The 19081-nt window shown below is 48.8% G+C and overlaps 1 protein-coding gene across 3 annotated transcripts in view; it reads left to right on the forward strand.

The window, feature by feature from the left end:
• Positions 1-19081, forward strand: part of Atp9a (ATPase phospholipid transporting 9A) — a 141381-nt gene that overhangs the window by 71954 nt on the left and 50346 nt on the right. For all 3 annotated transcript variants that reach the window (XM_021238923.2, XM_004858042.4, XM_004858041.4), the window contains exons 9-13: positions 404-479; positions 6569-6645; positions 7744-7904; positions 10366-10508; positions 11719-11831. In XM_021238923.2, coding sequence (XP_021094582.1) covers positions 404-479; positions 6569-6645; positions 7744-7904; positions 10366-10508; positions 11719-11831 — 570 coding nt within the window. The remainder of the gene's footprint in view (positions 1-403; positions 480-6568; positions 6646-7743; positions 7905-10365; positions 10509-11718; positions 11832-19081) is intronic.

The following is a 19081-nucleotide window of genomic DNA, read 5'->3' on the forward strand; positions in this document are numbered from 1 at the left end:
GCCATCCCCTCTGCCCTGAGGAGCTGGGAGCAGCCTGTGGGCTCTGCTGGGATCCTGGTGTGGACAGTCAGGCCCCAGCATTTCCCTCAGGTTCTGCATCTGCCAGTTCAGATTTGTATCTGTATAGAAGACACGTAGATTTCCTGTTTTTGTTGTTATTCCCTAAAACATGCAGAATACTGCTGTTCGCAGAGCGTTTGCATTGTACCCAGTATCGTACTAGAGTCACCTAGAGATGAGGGAGATGCACAGCGGGACGTGTGTAGGTTTCTCTGCAGGAGCCATGCCTGGTGTATGAGGGACTTGAGCGCCCTTGGGTTTGGGGATCCTGGTGGGGCCTAGGACCAGTCACTGGGGCACACAGGGTGACCGGGTGAGGATGACTCTGTTTGGTCTTTTCCAGGAGGACAGCGACCCTCCCATCAGCGAGAGCCTGAGTGTAGAGAACACGCTGTGGGCTGGCACTGTGATTGCGTCAGGTGAGGCACGGCATCCCGGAATGTGGTAGCAATTTGAAAGGGACAGAAAACCCTTTTGTAATTAGAATAATCACCTGTCAGATGGGAAAATTAGCTGCTGGTCAAGTGGAGTTTCCCATTTGTTCCGGCTCTCCAGGGAGTTCAGCTGACATCTAATTGTGGCTCGGACACGTCCAGAGCAGAGGCCGCCGGGGCTTTGGACTTTCTGCAGCTGGGAATGGCCCTTAATTGCCGCTTCAGTTGACATTCTAATCTGTACCAGAAACGGGGCCGGCCTGGCTGTTCTGGCCAGAAGCTGTGTCCAGGGAGGCTCCTGCCCGAGGGGTGTGGGGTCGGGTGGCAGCAGCGCACAGCAGAGGGCCGAGGCGCTGGGTTCCAACCCCAAGATGGCTTTGGGGTGAATGCTGGGTGACCCTAAGCAGAAGGGCTGCAGTGGCAGTGGCCGGCGTTGTGCCGAATCCTTTATGTGCGTCACGTGCTTCACCCACCCCCCCAGGCACCCTGAGGACAGACGCTAGTGTTATCCCATTCTGCAGACAGAGAAACTGAGGCTGGGGGTGCTGAGTCCACACAGTGGGTAAAGGGCAGATGTGGAACTCATTGTGCAGCTGTTAATATGTTATCGATACGTATTATTGTATTGCACTGTATTATCCAATTAACGTAGTAGCATAGTGGCCTCGCATTATGGACCCACTGCTGCCCACTTCCTATCTTAGCTGCTGGAGGGATTCGGCCTTTCCCCTTCGATTCTCCCCTGCTCTCTGCTTGGTTCCCCTTTGTTTCTATAGCACAGCAGACCCTGGAGGAAAATTCTGGGTGACCCAGGGGTGGGGAGGAAGCGCCCAGCACCCAGGGGGTCCCCGGCATAGGCCCAGGCTCGTGCTGGATGGCTGGCAGAGGCTGGCACTCTGGAGGTGCTTTGCTGCCTGCCTGCCTCCTGACGCCTGCTTGGATCTGGACCGCAATCTGTAACAGCCCCTTGGTCCCCTTGGTAACTGAGCAAGGGACAGCCTGGCCCTGAAGACTCTGCTCAGGCCTCCCTGGACAGGGTATGGCCTCCAGGGCACACCTGGCTGCCCTGGGCAAGCAGCAGCTGGTTCTGCTCTGCTCCCCCGGCCCCCAGCTGCCTGAGCCTGTCTGAACTGGGTTTTCTTCCTCAGCAGTCAGCCCTCTTTCCCACCCTTCCCAGCAAGTCATTACTCTTTCCATGCTGTGATAATTTGAAAAGTGAGGATCTCAGCTGACATCTGCATTTCATAGATTACATTTTGCACTTGAATTTGGTTTCTTCCTTTCCTTACTACTTCTTTCTGTCCTGTAGACATTTTTCTGTCACGGTTCTTGCGTTTTTTGCTAACTCACTTGTAAGAACATTTCATTTCTGAGGCACGTGCCTGTATCCTTTTCTTCCATCCAGTTTGTCATTTTGTTTTTTTTTTTAACTTGATAATGTCTATATTTGAGCACTTAAATTGTTTTCTGGACTGTTTGGTGGTAAATGCAGTCTTGCTCTTGTTTCAGTTTTGACTTAATTGTGAATACATTTGAACACCTTTCTACATAGAAGCCGGTTCTTATATTTTGGCCCATCTACTCTCCTTTGTCTTTTTGTAAGAATGCCTTCTAGAAGAAAGTCCAAACTGCTGTCTGTCGTAGGTTACAAGTGGTTTTTTTTTAAGTTGTTTGTCTTTTGTGTTAGCCTGTGGTGGTGGACATTGTTTGCTTTTACTATGTAGAGGTTCTCAATTTTTCTAGAAACATGATTACATTTGACCTTTTTGGGGGGGTTGCTGAGGATTGAACCCTGGCTTCACTCATAGAGCTACACCAGGCCTGCATTTCACATTTGGACTCTTGTGGCAAGCGTGCTTCTTTTACTTCACATCCTTGATAATCTTATGAATGCACCCAAATGAGCACCATGTTCTTTCACACATTTTTTTTTTTTTTTAATTTTGGAACCGGGGATTGAACTCAGGTCCTTGTGCTTGCGAGGCAAGGGGCGGAACCATAAGCTAAGTCCTTGGCCTCTCAGCACCATGTTCTGTCTTGCCCATGTGGTTGATATTGAATATGTATCTAGTGTTCTGATTTGCTTTTTGAGACAGAGTATCCTATGTAGTTCAGGCTGGCCTCAAACCCACAGCAGCCTCAGTGCTGGGATTACCGGCATGCACCACCACACCTGGCTCTTGACTTGCTTTTAAACTACTACTGGCGGGCCTGGGGTGTAACTCAGTGGTAGAATGCTGGCCTCACATGCCTCAAGGCCGGGGTTTAATCCCCAGTCTTCCTCACCTCCTAAGTGAGGTTAAACATCTCCCTTTTTTGCTTACTCTTCATTTGTATTTTCTTAATTATGTGTATGAATTGCTGCTTTGTGTCCTGTGCCCATTTTCCTGTTTGTGGGCTTAAAAAAAAAAAAGATTTGTCAGGACTGTTTGTGTTGTAAGAATATCTCCTTTTGTTTGTTGCCTTAACTGCAGTTACTTTTTATTTATTTTTTAGCCTAAGAGTCTACAATTTGTATCTAGTCAGATCTATTGATCCCTTTTCCTTTATGGTTTCTCATTTTTGTACCATGCTTTGGAAAAAATCTTCCCTGCTCTAAGATTATAAAATTACACACATTTTCATGGGGTGTTTATATGGTTTCGTGGTTAAGATACTGCATGTGTCCGGAATTTATCTTGGTCAAGGGAGTGGAGTTAGGACAGCCAGCCAGCCAGCCAGGGTGTCTTCCCTCTGCTCAAACCCTGGCCCGACTCTGGAGCTCTGGAGCTGGTCCTGGTGGCTCTTTTCCAGAGGCAGTCTCATGGTCAGATGGAAAGGGCATGGGGTGAGAAGGCAGCGCTGGGGTGGAGATGCCTGTGTGCAGGGCCTGCAGAGAGCGGCTTCCAGAGATGACCGACAGGCCGCAGGCACCTGGCATTGGTTGTCACGTCTGGCCCAGCAGCCCTGGGAGGTCACAGGCACCTGGGATGTGCAGGTCTCCTTGCCAGGCAGGAGCATGCATGGTGTGCATTTTGGTTCTTTTTCTTTTTTCTTTCTTTCTTTTTTTTATTTTCCAGTACTGGAAATTGAACCAAGGGTCTTGTGCATGGGCGGCAAGCATTCCACCACTGAGCTGCAGCCCCAGTCTGCACTGTAGTTCTTGCAGGTGGTTGGTTAGACATTTCTTCCCTTCCTCCTCCTTTTCCTCCTCCTCAAGCACCCACTCCACCTTTCATTGAGATACAGAAAAGTACACAAGTCCTCAGCACAGCACTTGGTGGATCGTGACACAGGGACCACCCTCGTGGCCTGACCCCAGGGTGGGAAGCGGAGCGCTGCAGCCCCAGCTCCTTTCCCCCACCTTGACTTCCAGTGGCCTCACCGTGCAATGGGGCGCTGGCTGGGGTGATGGGAAGAGTTCAGCAGCAGCTGCACACCTGTCCATCTGTCCACCCTGGTGGCTCTCTCCTCCTCCTCCACACCCAGAAGCCCCTTACCAGGCACCTGTGCCGAGGGCTCCTGCGCTGTGCTGCTGGTCCCTGTGCTTTAGTGGGGCCCGGGAAGGTCTTGCCCCACCCTTGAGGAGCCGGTAGTTCACAGGCGACATGGAAGAGGACAGGAAGTGGGGGAGAGTTTCATGTATTGCCTCTAAAACCAGTAAAAGGAAAGCAGTCTAGGTGGAAATGCTCAGAAAGCTAAGATTGAAATGGCTCGTCAGCCTTAATTTCAAAGATGAATAACAGTGATGTCTTTTATTTATCAGGTACTTTTTACTTATAGGGTATTTTGCTTCTATTCTTTTGATCTTATAGCAATAAATAAGGGTATTTAATGGAATGGAGAGAGCGGAAGGCAAATGGGACCTTGGGGATGGGTTAGATTTCACACAGCTCATGGGTGTTTTCCCTGCCTTCCTCTCTTGTGTTTGGCTGTGTGGGAAGAGAGCGAGCAGGCTCTCTTGGGTGGGACCCAGCGACATCGCCTGCCATGTCCTTGACAGGCGAACATTTGGAATAGGCAGAGCTGGGCATTTTCTGTGCTCCTACCTGGCCTTAGTTTCCCTGTATCACTGGGTAGACACCGAACTATTCTGATCTGTGAATGTGGGATGAACACGAGCTGTTTCCTTCTGGTGATCATCTTGAGCCAGCCGGCAGGAGTCCTGTCAGTTCTCTGAGACTTTGCTTCTGTGTTTTCTTCAGAATCCAGGTCCTTCCTCCTGGTCAGTCCACTGCTGCCCACTGCAAGCTAGAAAAATAAGAACCAGCGTCACCAGATTTTCCACTTCTCCAGGGGAAGCTGGTGGTCTCACTTTTCTGTCTGAAAGCTCCCCAGTTTAAAACTCAACACCCCATTCAAACTGTGGAAGCGGGGCTCCTGGGTGCTGGGCGTGCTCGGGTCCCATGGCGGCAGAGCTGTGGTCCTGAGCACAGGGAACCCATGGTCGAGAAAGGCCATTTTTAGCATTTTCGGCACTGAGCTTGGCAGGGCTGGGGAGCACCCCCTCTGGGGTCCCCGTGTTATCAGAGCCCTCACTGTCCCTGGGCATTGGGGTGGAGAAGGCTGAGCTACATCTGCCTAGGAACGGGCGTAATGGCTGAGTGGTCCCTCCAGCTCCACCCAGCTCTGCTCCCACTGTCCCACCATCTGCTCTGCGTCGGGCCGAGGGCGGGGCGTGTGCGGTCACAGGGGCCTGCCATCTGCCGAGGAGCGGGCCATCCGGCCGCTCTCCTGGCCTGCCATCTGCTGAGCCTCTTGCAGAGAAGCCTTGTGCAGGAGGACGTGGCCGGCTGTGACACTCCAAACTCAGGGGGACCTGGCTGCCCGCTGCTTCCTGGGCGCTGTCACAGCACGGCCCTGGTGGGGGACGCTGGCAGTGGGGGCCACTGTCCTGCTGCAGGTGGCTCCCAACCCCTTTGGGTCCCACATCTCCCTCCGCACAGTTCCCGAGAGTGAGGGAGAAGAGGGAAGGCTAGCCGTTTGCTTTCTCCAGCAGAACCAAACCGTTGCATCCCCAGCTCCTTCCTGTGAGCAGGCGGGCCAGGCCACCCCCTGTGTGGCTCAGGTTGGAGCTCAGATGCTGTTAACTCCGCTTCTCCAGCCCGCCGCCGCTGCTGGTCCAAGCCTTGTCCCCCTACCTGCCTCTCCCACCACTCCCTCCCCTGATTCCCATCGCAGCGCCTCTCCCTTGCCTCAGTGGCTGTGTTTCATGGCTTCCTTGCTTGCTGCCCATCTTCCGCACTGTACAGAGCAGAGCATTTTCTTGGCCCACACATTCAAAAGGGGAGATGGGTACATTTTTGACAGATATTCTCACATTTTCCCATTTCCTCCTCAGGCAGCGGTGTGTAGAACAGGATTCATTTTCCCACCTGTGGGCTAACACTGGATGTTGTCAGTCTTTTGAGTTATTGCTAATCTGATGGGGATGAAAGTGGTTTATTTGGCATCTCTTTGATCATTCAGTAGGTTGAGCATCTTTCCTAACACCGGCCAATTATATTTCTTCATGCATTGTCTTATTATAGAGGGATTGATGCCTTTCCTTCTTGTGCCTGGAGGAAGAGGGGCAGGAAAGTTCTTGGAAAGAGAGTTCCATTTGCACGGCCTCCCCCAAAGGGCAAAGCATGCTGGGTTGGAAAGCAATCAGCAGGAAGCACTTGGGAAAGGAGGGTGTGTTCAGAGCCCTCCATGGTCATGCCTGGAGGTAGGAAAGTTCTGTACCTCTCTGGAGGCCTCTAGGGGTGGGGACCAGAAGACAAATCCCTGTCCCCCAACTCTCCTGGCTGCTGGGCCCCCAGACCAGCGTACCCCATTGAACTCTCTGCCTTAGAATGCTCTGCATCTCCACTGGCCCATGCGGCCACTGCCAGCTCTACGTGGCTACTGAACACTGCGAAGGTGGCTTGTGAGAACGGGGAGCTGTGTTTTCTTTCATTTAGTTGAATTTCAGCAATTGCGAGTGATCAGTGGCTGTGCTGCTGTCAGCGTGCCATGGGCTGTTGGTCGCCCCAGTGTCCGCTGCCTGTCAGCTGCGTCGTGCACCTTTTAGGTCTGCATTCACATTTCTTTGGTTTGGTTTCTCATTTCAGGCACTGTTGTGGGTGTCGTTCTTTACACCGGCAGAGAACTCCGGAGCGTCATGAATACTTCCAACCCCCGAAGCAAGGTGTGTAAGAGGTGGTGGGATGCGCTGACCCACTCACATCCGTGATGGATGTGTGTAGGTGAGGGGCAGTGATAGGTCATTCATTTGGACATGTGTGTGTATATACACGCATGCACACACACATGTTCACACATGTGAGTACATGAAACCCGAGAAACGTGAGAGTGAAAACAAACTGCTGAGCCCTGGTTTGGCAGGTGAGTGTGCCGGCTCTTACACACACAGCTCGTATCGCCCTCCGTGCTGCAGCCCCGTGAGTGCAGGCGCCTCCCCTGCCCTGCTCCGTGTCATGGCTTGGACATGCTCTGCCCAGGCTGCATAGCGACTGGGGTGCGGGTGTCTGAGATGAAACCCTGCTATGACACTGGCTGTCGCGGGGCACAATCAGATCTGCGTTCTTCCCAGTGGCCCCATGTTGCTCACTTCACACCATGGCCCTCCCACCCCCTCCTGTCTCTGGTATTTTAAAAAATGGAGACATGGTCCCGCCATGTTGCCCAGGCTGGACTTGAAGCTGGTTACCCACTCAAGCAGTCCTCCTGCCTCTGCCTCCAGCTTTCGAGTCAGAACATGGTAGAGTGATTTCCTTTGTCAGTAGCATGAAGGAATGCTGGGTTTCCTGAACTTCCTGTCACATTCACCCCAGTGGTTACAACCATTGTCACAACCCTGCTGTGCCTTATCTGCTGGTTGAGTTTTATGCAGGGCCTGTTTCTGTGAAATTATGGACTTGCTGTGCCAGTTACTTTTGGGAGGAATATACATGAACATAAATGAACAATTACTAAAATAATAATGCTTACTTACGCCGCACCTATAATCAGGTGCCTCAGAGGTGTGTGCCCAGACTTTGTGTGTGGTACGGAGTCAGGAATGGAGAACCCAGGTCATTTTACGGGACCTCTGTGGAGGGTGGTAGGGGTTACGCTGTGCTCAGCACAACCCAGTGCAACGCTCACCTGCCTATGTGTTTCCAAGTCAGAATCTTCTAAAGTTCTAAACAGTTTGGAATCGGAATGCTTTGAGGATTCTGCCTCTGCCGGGTGTGGAGCCAGCTCCCAGCCAGGCTCCTCTGGCCCTCTGTGCCCTGTCCTACAGATCGGCCTGTTTGACCTGGAGGTGAACTGCCTCACCAAGATCCTCTTTGGCGCTCTGGTGGTGGTGTCACTGGTCATGGTCGCCCTCCAGCACTTTGCTGGCCGCTGGTACCTACAGATCATCCGCTTCCTCCTCTTGTTTTCCAACATCATTCCCATCAGGTGAGCTGGGGGCTCGTGTGTGGGGCCGCGATGTTTTCTTCTCTGTCTGCGTCCCGAGGCTGTGGTTCGTGGCTGTGAGGAGGAGCTGGTCTCTGTAGAGTGCTGGCCAGGGACAGTCAGGGCGAGGCGTGTGGGCCCCCTCTGCGGCTGCAGCATTCTGACGGCAGCTTCTCCAGTGACCCAGGCTTCCCAAGTCCTGCTCTCCACAGAGCACCTTTCCTTGCCTTTGGCAGTCTGTGCTGGGGTTGGCGTTGAGGGTTCACGTAGTCAGCCAGCTCTGCAGGGCTGGTCATGGCTGCTGCAGGTGCTGTGTGGAGAAGGATTGTGAACCTGAGTCTGCGCTCTGAGGGAACGAGGGTTGAGACTGATTTGCAATGAGTGCCGTGGGTATATGGGAGGAGCTTGTCGCATGCACCAATTGTTTGCCTTGCTGATGTGGAGGCTGAATAAGTGGTTTTAAAAATGATGTAAGTAGCTGGGTGTGGTGGCTCACACCTGTCATCCCAGCACTCAGGAGGCTGAGGCCGGAGGATCACTGCAAGTTCCAGGCCAGCCTGAGCTACATAGTGACTTCAAGGCCAGCTTGAACTACATAGTGAGACCCTGTCTCAAAAAACGAAACAAAGCATAAAAAGGTGTAAGCAATAGATTGTCACAGTAGAAAAAATTAACACCTACCTTAGCAAAAGGAGGAAATGAAAGTCACCTTTTTTTTTTTTTTTTTTTTTTTTTTGGTACCGCGGATGGAACTCAGGTCCTTGTGCATGCTCATCAGGTGGCAAAACCACTGAGCTAAATCCCCAGCCCGATCTTATTACCAAATGATGATCATTTATTATTTGGCATGCATTTTTTTTTCTAGAGTGCTTTCTATTTTAGAAAAAGGGGATTTTGCTGTGAATAAAACCTGCATTTAAAAAAACAAAAAAATGTGTTACAAATAACTTTTCCTATCAGATATACTTGTGCCCCATCATTTTTTTTTTTTTCCTTACAGTACTGGAGATTGTACGCAGGGCCTTTGCCCTGAGTTACATCCCCAGCCTGCTTGTTTGTTTAGAGACAGGGTCTCACTAAGTTCCCCCTGCTGGCCTTGAGTTTTTAATCCTCCTGCCTCAGCCTCCCAGAGTCCTGGGATACAGACATGTGCCACCGCACCCAGCTGCCCTGTCACTTTGGAGAAGTGCTTTATTAAGTATTCTAGGTTTAGCATTTTATTTATTCTCATGTTGCTACATACTTGTTTCTACTTTTCTCCTGTAATAAGAGTAAAAGTATTCGTTAAACCAAATACCCTTTTTTTCTGAAACTTTTAGTGCTTACAGTCTCTCTTACACTTGATATCTTACATTTTGTCTTGCTGTAGTACATATTTGCATCATCCAGGTTACAATTTGTCTTTGTATGAGGATAGAGGTTGTAGTTTTGGGTCCAACAGTGTCACTGCTGCAGGGAGATGGTGCCCTAGCCGACACTCTCTGGATGATGGTCTCAGGGAGTATACAGGTCTGCTTTATTGCTAACAAAACAAGACTCTAGTGAGATGTTAAGTGAATCTTAGACTTTAAAGTTGTGTTTATAACATGGTTGAAAATTAATAAATTGAACCTTCATATAGCTCAGGACTAGTCATTAAAAAGCAGTTTGGTTAGTTTATTGAATTGTGAATTACTTTGAAGATTTCTTTTTTGCAAAAAATAATACTTAAGATGAATAGAATACATACAATGAAATATTATTCAGCCTCAGAAACGGAAGGAAGTTGTGACACATCCTTTGATGTCGATGAACTTTGAGAACATTATGCTCATTGTGTAAAAAGGCCACACACAGGACAAGTAGTGTTTGCTCCCACTTGTGTTGAGATGTAGGATAGCGTCCTAGAAATGTCAGTACAACCATGTTGCCCCAGGCTATGGGACTAGGAGGGGGCAGCAGAGGGACTGTTTAGTGGGTGCCGAGTTTGAGTTTGGGGAGATAGAAATGTTCTGCCAGGGATGGTGCTCATCGCTGCCTGACCATGGGAATGTTCTCACTGCCAAGCTGTGCCCTTCAAATGGTCAATTTTATCTCTAAAAGATATACCCTGATTTAAAAAATGAATATAGTAGCAAAATATCTTACCTCGGGGGACCAGTAATTAGAGAGTAACAGCTGGGGATACAGCTCAGGGGCAGAGTGCTGGGTTAGCAGGTGCGATGCTGGCTTCACTCCCCAGCACTGTGAAAAGAGGACAGAAAACGAAAGCAAGGGCAGGCTTGGCACAACTACTCTTGCTGTGTTTTAAGTGACGCCGGTCCGCACAGAATGGCTTCATAAAAGTTCGGTGCCGCCCCTCTGGCAGAGCTGATCGTGTTGGGCTGGGCGTCTGAAGATGTTGCATGTTTAGTCTGCTGTCTGTAGGGACACGCTGGGCCTCATGTATGTCCTGTTAACCTGCACGTTCTGGCTTCCTGCCTAGTCTGCGTGTCAACCTGGACATGGGCAAGATCGTGTACAGCTGGGTGATTCGGAGGGATTCGAAGATCCCCGGGACTGTGGTTCGGTCCAGCACGATTCCCGAGCAGCTGGGCAGGATTTCGTACTTACTCACAGACAAGACAGGTGAGCTCTTCCCAGGGCCCGTGCAGGATCGGTGCAGGACGCAGGACGCAGGAGCGCCTGACCAGAGCTCTTGGCCTCTCCCGAGACACGAGGAGGAGCTGTTCACCCCTCTCTGGGAGAAGAGCGACGGTGCTGCTGTGACCGCGCCAGCAGAGATCGTAGCAGACGCTTCCCTGGGGCCAGCGTTGCGAGCTCAGTGCCGGGTGTTTCTGAGCCCCATTCATTAGGTGACATCTTACAGAGGGGTCGAAGCAGGCACTGATCCCAGGTAGTTTGACCTCCGTTCTGTCCCCCAATTTAATGTCTGTCTGGCTGTGGGAAGAATCAGGATGTGGCGGGAGACCTGGGTTTGGGCTTCCTCTCTTCCGTGCAGTGGCTGAGGGCAGGAGAGAAGCCGTCTCGAAGGTCCCGTGAACACCCAGTCAGCACGGAGGGGCCAAGGAAGTTGGGCCATGTCAGGGTCAGGGCCCTGGGGTGGGCTCTGTAGGGCTCTGCCTTTGGGTGACTTGAGTGTCCTCGTCTTCCAGCCATGGGTCTTTCTGCTTAAGGGTCAGGCTTCTCTCAGAATCTGGCCTCGAGTATGTCATGTGCCACCCCAGCCCTCGGCCAGAGGAACAAGTCAGGCACCCTTGATGGACAGTCCTCCTGGGTCACCCCAGGGCGTGGGCATAGTCGTGTCCATAGTAACTCAGCACACTTCTTTTTCTTGGTCCTAGGGATGGAAATCAGGGCATTGGACATGAAAGGCAACTGCTCTGTCACTGAGCTACAACCCCAGCTCTAGGATGCCTTTTTCTTTTTGAGACAGGGTCTCTCATTCTGTAGTTCAGTCTTTCAGGCTGGCCTTGAACTCACTATGTAGCCTAGGCTGGCCTTGAACTCATGGTGATTCAGCCCCCTGAGTGCTGGGGTTACCAGAAGATGCCTGGCTCTAAGGTGCCAGTTGGGGAATGGCATTCTGAGCAAGCAGAGTACCTCTTGTCGGCTCCACCAGAGCAGTACTGAAGTGGCAGGGGGCAAGAAGGGGACCTCAGAAGAGGGTGGCTCTCTTTTTCTTTTTGGAACTAGGGATCGAAATCAGGTCCTTGCGCTTGCGCAGCAGGCGGCAAAACCACTGAGCCAAACCCCAGGCCTGAGGCTGGCTCTCTTACTGTCACTCAGAGTGAATGCCGAGGATGCAGGCACAGTCACTTGTCTGTCTGTGTTTCAGGAACTCTGACCCAGAACGAGATGGTTTTCAAACGGCTACACCTGGGCACAGTGGCCTATGGCCTCGACTCCATGGATGAAGTACAGAGCCACATATTCAGTATTTACACCCAGGTAAAGCCTTCCATTTTAACAGTCGTTTAAATACTTCCTGTACATTTTTCACAGCTCTATTGCACGCGGTGTAATTCACGGTGCCATTCCATTTCTCCATTGAGGTGTACAGTCTGTGCCTTTTATTATATCCAGAGTCGTGCAGCCATCATCCCAGGTAATTTATGTTCCTCACCCCACGAGGAAACCCTGTATCTTTTAGCAGTCAATCCCACTTCCCCCAGTAAAAATCCCTCCGAAACCCACAGCAACCGCCAGTCCTTGACATGTGGAATAAAACTGCAGTTGAGGTGTCCCACTGTCCCCACCATAGGACCCGAATCTGAAGTGCTGATGGAGGTGGGAGAAGCCGAAGAGAAAGCGATTTGCCTACCATGTTAGCACCAGAAGGAGCTTTTGGGAAGCTATCAGTTGATTACACTTCAGTTTATGAATGTGTTTGTTTTTCCTTTTTCCTGTGCTCCAAGCCTGGTCAGAGATAGTAATGGTGTCCTCGGGAAATGGTCGTGGTCTTCCGGATTGCCGTTGCATTCCCAGCCACATTCACTCTAGCTGCCCTGAGAAAAAGATTAATTTATCAGGAAATACTTGGAACTTCTCTCTTCCTGCCTTTTCTTTCTTATACATTTTTAAAAAATCAGTAATTTCTCAGAGAAAGATGTTACTGGTAAGCGTCCTGATATTCAGAAAAAGTTAGAACAGTTGGGTCCTCACACCCCTGCTCATCAGAATTGCTACGGCTGTTTCGGAGTGAAACAGCACGGAAAACAATGACATTTATTGATGTTAGAGGTTCTGATTCACTGAGAGTAGGGCAGGGCCTTGGGTTTCTGTGTTTTAAAAGTAAGAAAAGATGGGGCCGGGGATTTAGCTCAGTGACCAAGGACCCGAGTTTGATCCCCAGTACCAAAAAAAAAAAAGTAAGACAAGATAACAAAACACCCAAAACAATCCCTCAGTAGTTCTGAGGCATCTTCCATCTGTTAGAACAGCTCATGTTGTGGTGCCTGTTTGGAGATAACAACTTAACTTCATCAAAACAGATAATGATTCCATCGCCAGAAGTTAAAATCTGTAAAGGTTAAAGGCAGAAGACCTGAGTCCTCCATGACCCAGTTATACTCGACACCGAATGTTCTGGAAGGTTTACACCTGGAATTCCACACCCTCCTGAAAGCAGCTGAGCAGGAAGTGTTTGTGGGTGGACTTAGGTAGAGAACAGTTGATTCCAGAGTCGGTGAGGACCCTGCGGCACACCCACCAGCCGCCATCGTAGCAGCACAGGCTGAGCACTCCCAGGCTGGCTGGAGCCCTGCTCCATCTGGCTTGCCATGCCCACTTAAGACCAGCGAGACGGTAAGGACTTCTCAGCATGCCCACCAGCCGCCAGTGTAGCCACATGGGTGCCTTCAACCCCTGGGCCAGGCCCCCACCCACCTTGTGTGGCCTCTTGGCTGCGCAGCTACCTGGTTCCACACTGCAGAGGCACAGGGGGGCATAAAGGCCATTGTCCTGAGCTGCAGAAGTGAACAACAGAGAGAGGGCCTCTCTCAGACTCCCTGATGAAAACTGAAGCCCACTGGAAAAGTGAAGAGAATCTCTGCAATAAAGGCACACCAGACCACTGTGCTTGGTAAGTTAGAGGGATCATCACCTCCCATCGGAACCTGAACTATCTTCAGGGGAAGGGCAGCTGGAACCTGCAGTAGAACCTTGCAGAGTTCAACCCTGCAGGAGGACAGGGAGCTCAACTTGGGACTTGCAGCCAGAAATCTGCCTGAATTTCACAGGTCTGCGACTGGCTTGTTGAGACTCATTGATTTATAACTGCACACTGCTGCCCATGTTGTCTATTGTGACAGCAGAGACATACCCTGAAAGAGGCCCTTCATTTTTATCTTTTATCTGTTATTTTCACTATTCTTTTGTTTTGTTCTTAGTTTTAATTTTTCCTTCTCTACTCTTTTCAAATTTTTATTTTTCTTTTTTCTTTCTTTTCTCTTTTCTTTCTCTCTCTCTCTGCCTCGCTCCCTCGCTGTCCCACATTGTTCTTCATTTTTCTTTGTGTTCTTGTTCTGGCCCTAATTCGTATTTCTTCTTTATTTTTCTTTTCTTCTCTTTTTCCTTCTCTTACCTGTGTCCTCAGGCCTCACTGCTAACCTTCCCCTATCCTTCTACCTAGCTATCCCTCCCTCCCCAACTCCTTCTAACTCTCCATCCCGAAGGGTAAAGTTGCTATATTGAAGAGTTTATTCACTATAAACATACGTTGGGTTGGTCCTCAATTTTGATTTAATTCACACAGTTAAAGGTGATAGATTAATAACTACCACAAATTGTCATTTTCTAAGATGTAATCGGTGCTATGGTGTTGCTAATTGTATTACCTGGGCTAAGGTGTTGTGATTGATCTAATCAGTTGTCCTTCCTGGTATAATGAAAATGAGATAGCCTCAGAGCCATCAGAGACTCAAAACCTAAAGACCAGCTATACCTGGAAGACACCTCTGAGAAGCAGTCATTGGATAAGGGTTCTGAATACAAGCAACAAAGATACTTACAATAAGCAACTTCAAAGTATCAACCCAGGAATTAAACCAAGTACAGAAACAAAAACAAAAATGAGAAGACATTAAAGCAAGGCACAAACTCAGACTTCCACCCCACAAAAGGCAAACTCTGGGGGAAATGAGGTGGAAAAGTCTGATAATCAACCACCTAGATACCCTGAACTGATAGCACAGGAAGTAACAAAACAGATGAATGAGGCTCTAGAAAAATTCAAAACAGAAATAATCTTCCAGATAACTACAGAGATGGTGAACAGAGTGAAAAACATGATTAGAGGCTCTAGAACAAAAACAGATAAAAAAAAAAAATAGATGACCTCAGAAATATGCTGGAAGCCATAAATGCCCAGCATAAGAAACAAATGGAAACCATGATCGCCCAACATAAGAAAGAAATGGAATCCATGAAACAGATTCAAACAGATATTCAGGAGATTAAAAACTCCATTGAAAGTATGCACAGCAGATTAAGGGAATGTGAAGATAGAATATCAGATATAGAAGAGAGGATTGTGGATAAGATCATGAAAACAGATTTCTTAAAAATAGTAAGGGACCACAAGAAATCAATCCAGCAGCTGCTAGATGATGCAAAGAAGAATAACATAAGACTGATAAAGAGTCCACAAAAAAACAGGAGAAGGTACAACTGACATAAAAAAACTGTTCACAGAGGTAATAGTGGAAAACTTCTCAGACAGAGGTAGAGAATTGGACATACAGATAAGTGAGGCATATAGAACTCCAACTAGCCATGATCAAAAGAAATCTACACCTAGACATATAATAGTCAAGATCCCAGAAACCCAACAGAAGAACAAAATTCTACAGGCAGTTAGAGAAAAGAAACAAATCACCTACAAAGGAAAGCCCATCAGAATCACGGCAGACTTCTCAACACAAACCCTCAAGTCAAGGAGAGCCTGGAGTGAAGTATTTCAAGCCCTAAAAGAGAACAGTTGATTCGATTCATCTCCTGCTATCATCTACAACCAGCTGTATCATCCTGTAATTCTTCCAGGCTCCTAGGGTGGGCCTTATGACTGGTCTCTGGGTGGATCCGTGGACCTTTTTTCTCAGTGATGTTCTTTTCTTTAGGACTAATAAGAAACCACATAGCCTGACCCTGGCCAGGCAAAGCAAGCCACATAGTCCCCATTCCCTTTGCCTGTCTCTGACCGTCTTCCTTAGGGTGGCGGAGCCCTGGTATCTCGCCCCTGGGTGGTCCTCTCCCCGGACTTCCATCCCCTGTAGATGCTTCTCGGTCTCCAGCCCTACCCTGAGGCTTTGGACTGCTGTACACCTGTGTGCTCGGCATCCTGCTGTTCCCTAAGGACAGTATCCCCAGGGTCCCAGTGTGCTTTCCTCATTCCCAACACTCGATTCTCTCCCTGAGGTTCTGGGGTTACTGGCCCCTCCCCCCCATGCCATCTCAGGACTCGAATCCTTCCTGTGCTCTCCCCATCGCCTCTGGCCTCCACCCCACCCATCCCTCAGTTCCTGCTGCTACCAGATCACCTGTCCAGCCGTTTGTCTTTGCGCCCTCTCCTATGCCTGACCACCCCCACTGGTTCCCATCTCTTTCCTGCTCGCCCTGAGGGCTCAGAGGTGGGAGCTGTGTCCCCTTCCGGCTCCTGAGTTCAGGGCAGAGAGCCGGGACCTTTTTGTCTTGGAGAAGCCCCTTCCTCCCAGCCAGCAGCCCTGGCCTCATCCGAGCTCCTCTTTGGGGCCTGTGTCTGACTGCGGCTGACCAGCCCTCTCCGTCTGACGGAGGGGAGGCCTCTGGGGATTATGCCAGACAGCTTCCCACATGGGGTGTCTGGTGGAGATGCGGCCTGGCCTGTGTTGGTGGGATTTTTAAGAGCTTGTGGTATTTACAGAAGCCGTTCTGTCTCTGGGAATTTGTCTATTATTTCAGTGTTTATGGTTCATTCTCAGTTGCGCACAGATAACACTGTGTAAAGTGTTAAAAGTCAGAAAGTGACACGTCTTGTCATGAACTCTGTCTCACGCTCCTTCCTGGCGGAAGCTCATAAATGGATGTTGGCTTGGTCTTGGGTCTCAGACAGTTCAAGGTTGTAGGCCAGGTCCGTGTGAGGCCATGTGTGTCTTCCTCCCTGGACATCTACAGGTCCTTTGGGGAGCACACGGCTGCTCCTGCGATGAGACGTATTGAGGACTTTTTCATAGTTTTTAACAGCTCTAAAAAACCCAGCCCTGATATGTGCACAGTTCAGTGATTTTTTTTTAGCAACTTTAAAGTGTGGAACCATCAGAGCCAGCTCGTCTGAGAGTGTGTCTTGTGCCTGTCCCCCCCGACCTTTCACCGTCCAGTGGATTCGCAGCACCCTTTCCCTAAAGCGTGGCATCTGCCGCATAGGGTCAGGTCTCTTGGGCTGGAGTCAGAAGCCCTGGGAGTTGTGCCCAGACCTGAAGCTTTCACAGGTGAACCAGGTGATTCCAGGGTGCAGAACGGCCCCTGTGACCCATGGCAGAGTTTGCAGGGTCACCCCTGGGGGACAGGAAGAGTCTAGAGGATCTCTCCATGTTTTCATTTCCAAAATTCGTGCAGTTTCCATCTTATTGTGAGTGTGAGGATGAGCCAGGAACCCACCCTTGGGGATCAGGTGGGCGTCCTCTGAGGCTGCTGTGAAAGGAGCCCAGTTCTACCGTGACTGATTTGCAGTGTGCTGAAATGCAGACTGCGATTTATGAGTGTCCCAGTGACTGGCTTTAAGGATGTTACTTAACTAAACTAACCTCATAAAGACAGCAGGTGGCTTGAAAAGATTCTGGCAGGGAAAATTCCAGATTATTAATAAAAGGCCAAGCAAACAGCAAGGGAATGGCCAGTGCATTGTGAGACAAAACCATAATGGGCAAAGGAGATGTGATGTATTTCCCTTAGCTTATTTATTTATTGATACTTTTTTTAAAAAAAAGAAAAACTTGAGATGTAACTGACTGTAACATTCACTCTTTTGAAAAGTATGTGATCCAGTGCTTTTTAGTATGTTCACAACATGCACCCATTATTTATGTCTAGTTTCAGAACATTTTTGTCACCCCAAAGAGAAACCCCACACCTCCGGGACCCCCAGGTGTCTCTCTCCATTCCTCCTGCCACTGATGGCCGCCAGTCTACTTCCTGTCTTTATGGATTTTCCCTCCATGTGTCTCCTGTAAATGGAGTCAGCTAATATGTGACCATTTGTGTCTGGCCTCTTGCTTTTAGCATACTATTTTCAGGGCTTGTAGCATGCATCAGTACTTTCTGCATGGCTGAAGAGCAGACATGAAGATTTGAAATTTAAATTTAAAACTGTAGTTCTCAGTGTCACCCTGATACATGTCATTTTGAGGTGTTAGCTGACTCTGTGAAAAAGTTCATTTTTATATCATCTTAGAATTTCATTGTTATATAATGCACAGTAGTACAATATAATATTTAATATAAATATATAAATATGGAGGATGCCAAAAAAACTTTTCCCCAATGTGTCATTACCAAAGCATTTCAGTGGGCCAGGGATTAGTTCAGTGGTTCCGCCGTGCAAGGTTCCGAGTTTGATCCCCAGTACCAAAAAACAAACAAACAAAATATTTCAAGACAACCAGTCTATAATATAGAGTTTGTAGTATTTTTTTTTTTTTTTTTTTTGGTACCAGGGATCAAACTCAGGCATGACCTTGCGCTTGCAAGGCAGGTGGTGAAACCACTGAGCTAAATCCCCAGCCCTGTAGTATATTTTATTTTACTCCTCCCAGGAAGCAGAAACTTCTCTGACTCTTGTCGATGTGTGCATCTGAGGAAAAACTGAAGCGTGGGAGAAACCGGGAGCCTTGAAATCCTGCCCCAGAGAAGCCCGAAGTTCTCCTAGCCTATTTAGTATTTGTAACTTAAGCTTTTCCGAAAACATAATTGAGATTAATCCACACTCATCGATAGGTGAACTGTCGCCTGTCACTTGGTATTCATTTCGTCTCTGATATTAGCACGTGTTGTTAGCATTGGAGTTTGTGGAACCTTTCTTTCCTGGGTGTCTGCATTTGTGGTCCGAGTTCCTGCCCAGTTGCGTATCTGCTGCCTTCAGTTTGTCTTAGCACTCACTGTGTAGTGTTCTGTCCTTCCGCTCTGCAGGAAACACACTGAAGGTTCGGTTTCTATTTCTCAGGGAAGAATTTCTTTATCTGTTTTGTTGGGGGATACAGAGCCTTCTTTGTTTTCTTTACACATTTAAAAAATCGTCTATCATTTCTTTGTGATACATTTTTACTGCAGAGAAAATGAACAACATAGATAAACAGAAAGACAGAATATCGGTATTACCTGTGTTCCGGTTACTCTGCAGTCACCAACATCAACGCCTCAGTGTCTAGCATGCCACGCCTTTGGCTCTGCATGTATCTCCCCTTTTCACCAAGAAGACATCGTATTCTTGTAATTCTTTTTTACTAAGATTGAATACCAGTATTATGTGTAAAGTGTGTGTGTATTCAGTGAGTCTTTTCATTTTTAATTATTTTACCATAGACCCAGGCCAGGGCAAAGCAAGTGAGAAATTGTCCTAGGGAGCAAATTTAATGGGGTGCCAAAAACAGTCATCAAGGTGAATCACATTTACCATAAAGCATCTTTAAAAAACTTCCATGCCAGGCTGGGACTTTAGCTCAGTGGTT

This window comes from Heterocephalus glaber, unplaced genomic scaffold (assembly GCF_053883595.1).
Source record: "Heterocephalus glaber isolate CG9 unplaced genomic scaffold, H.glaber_assembly_v1.0 deba00001673, whole genome shotgun sequence".
NCBI classification, from domain to species: Eukaryota; Metazoa; Chordata; class Mammalia; order Rodentia; family Bathyergidae; genus Heterocephalus; species Heterocephalus glaber.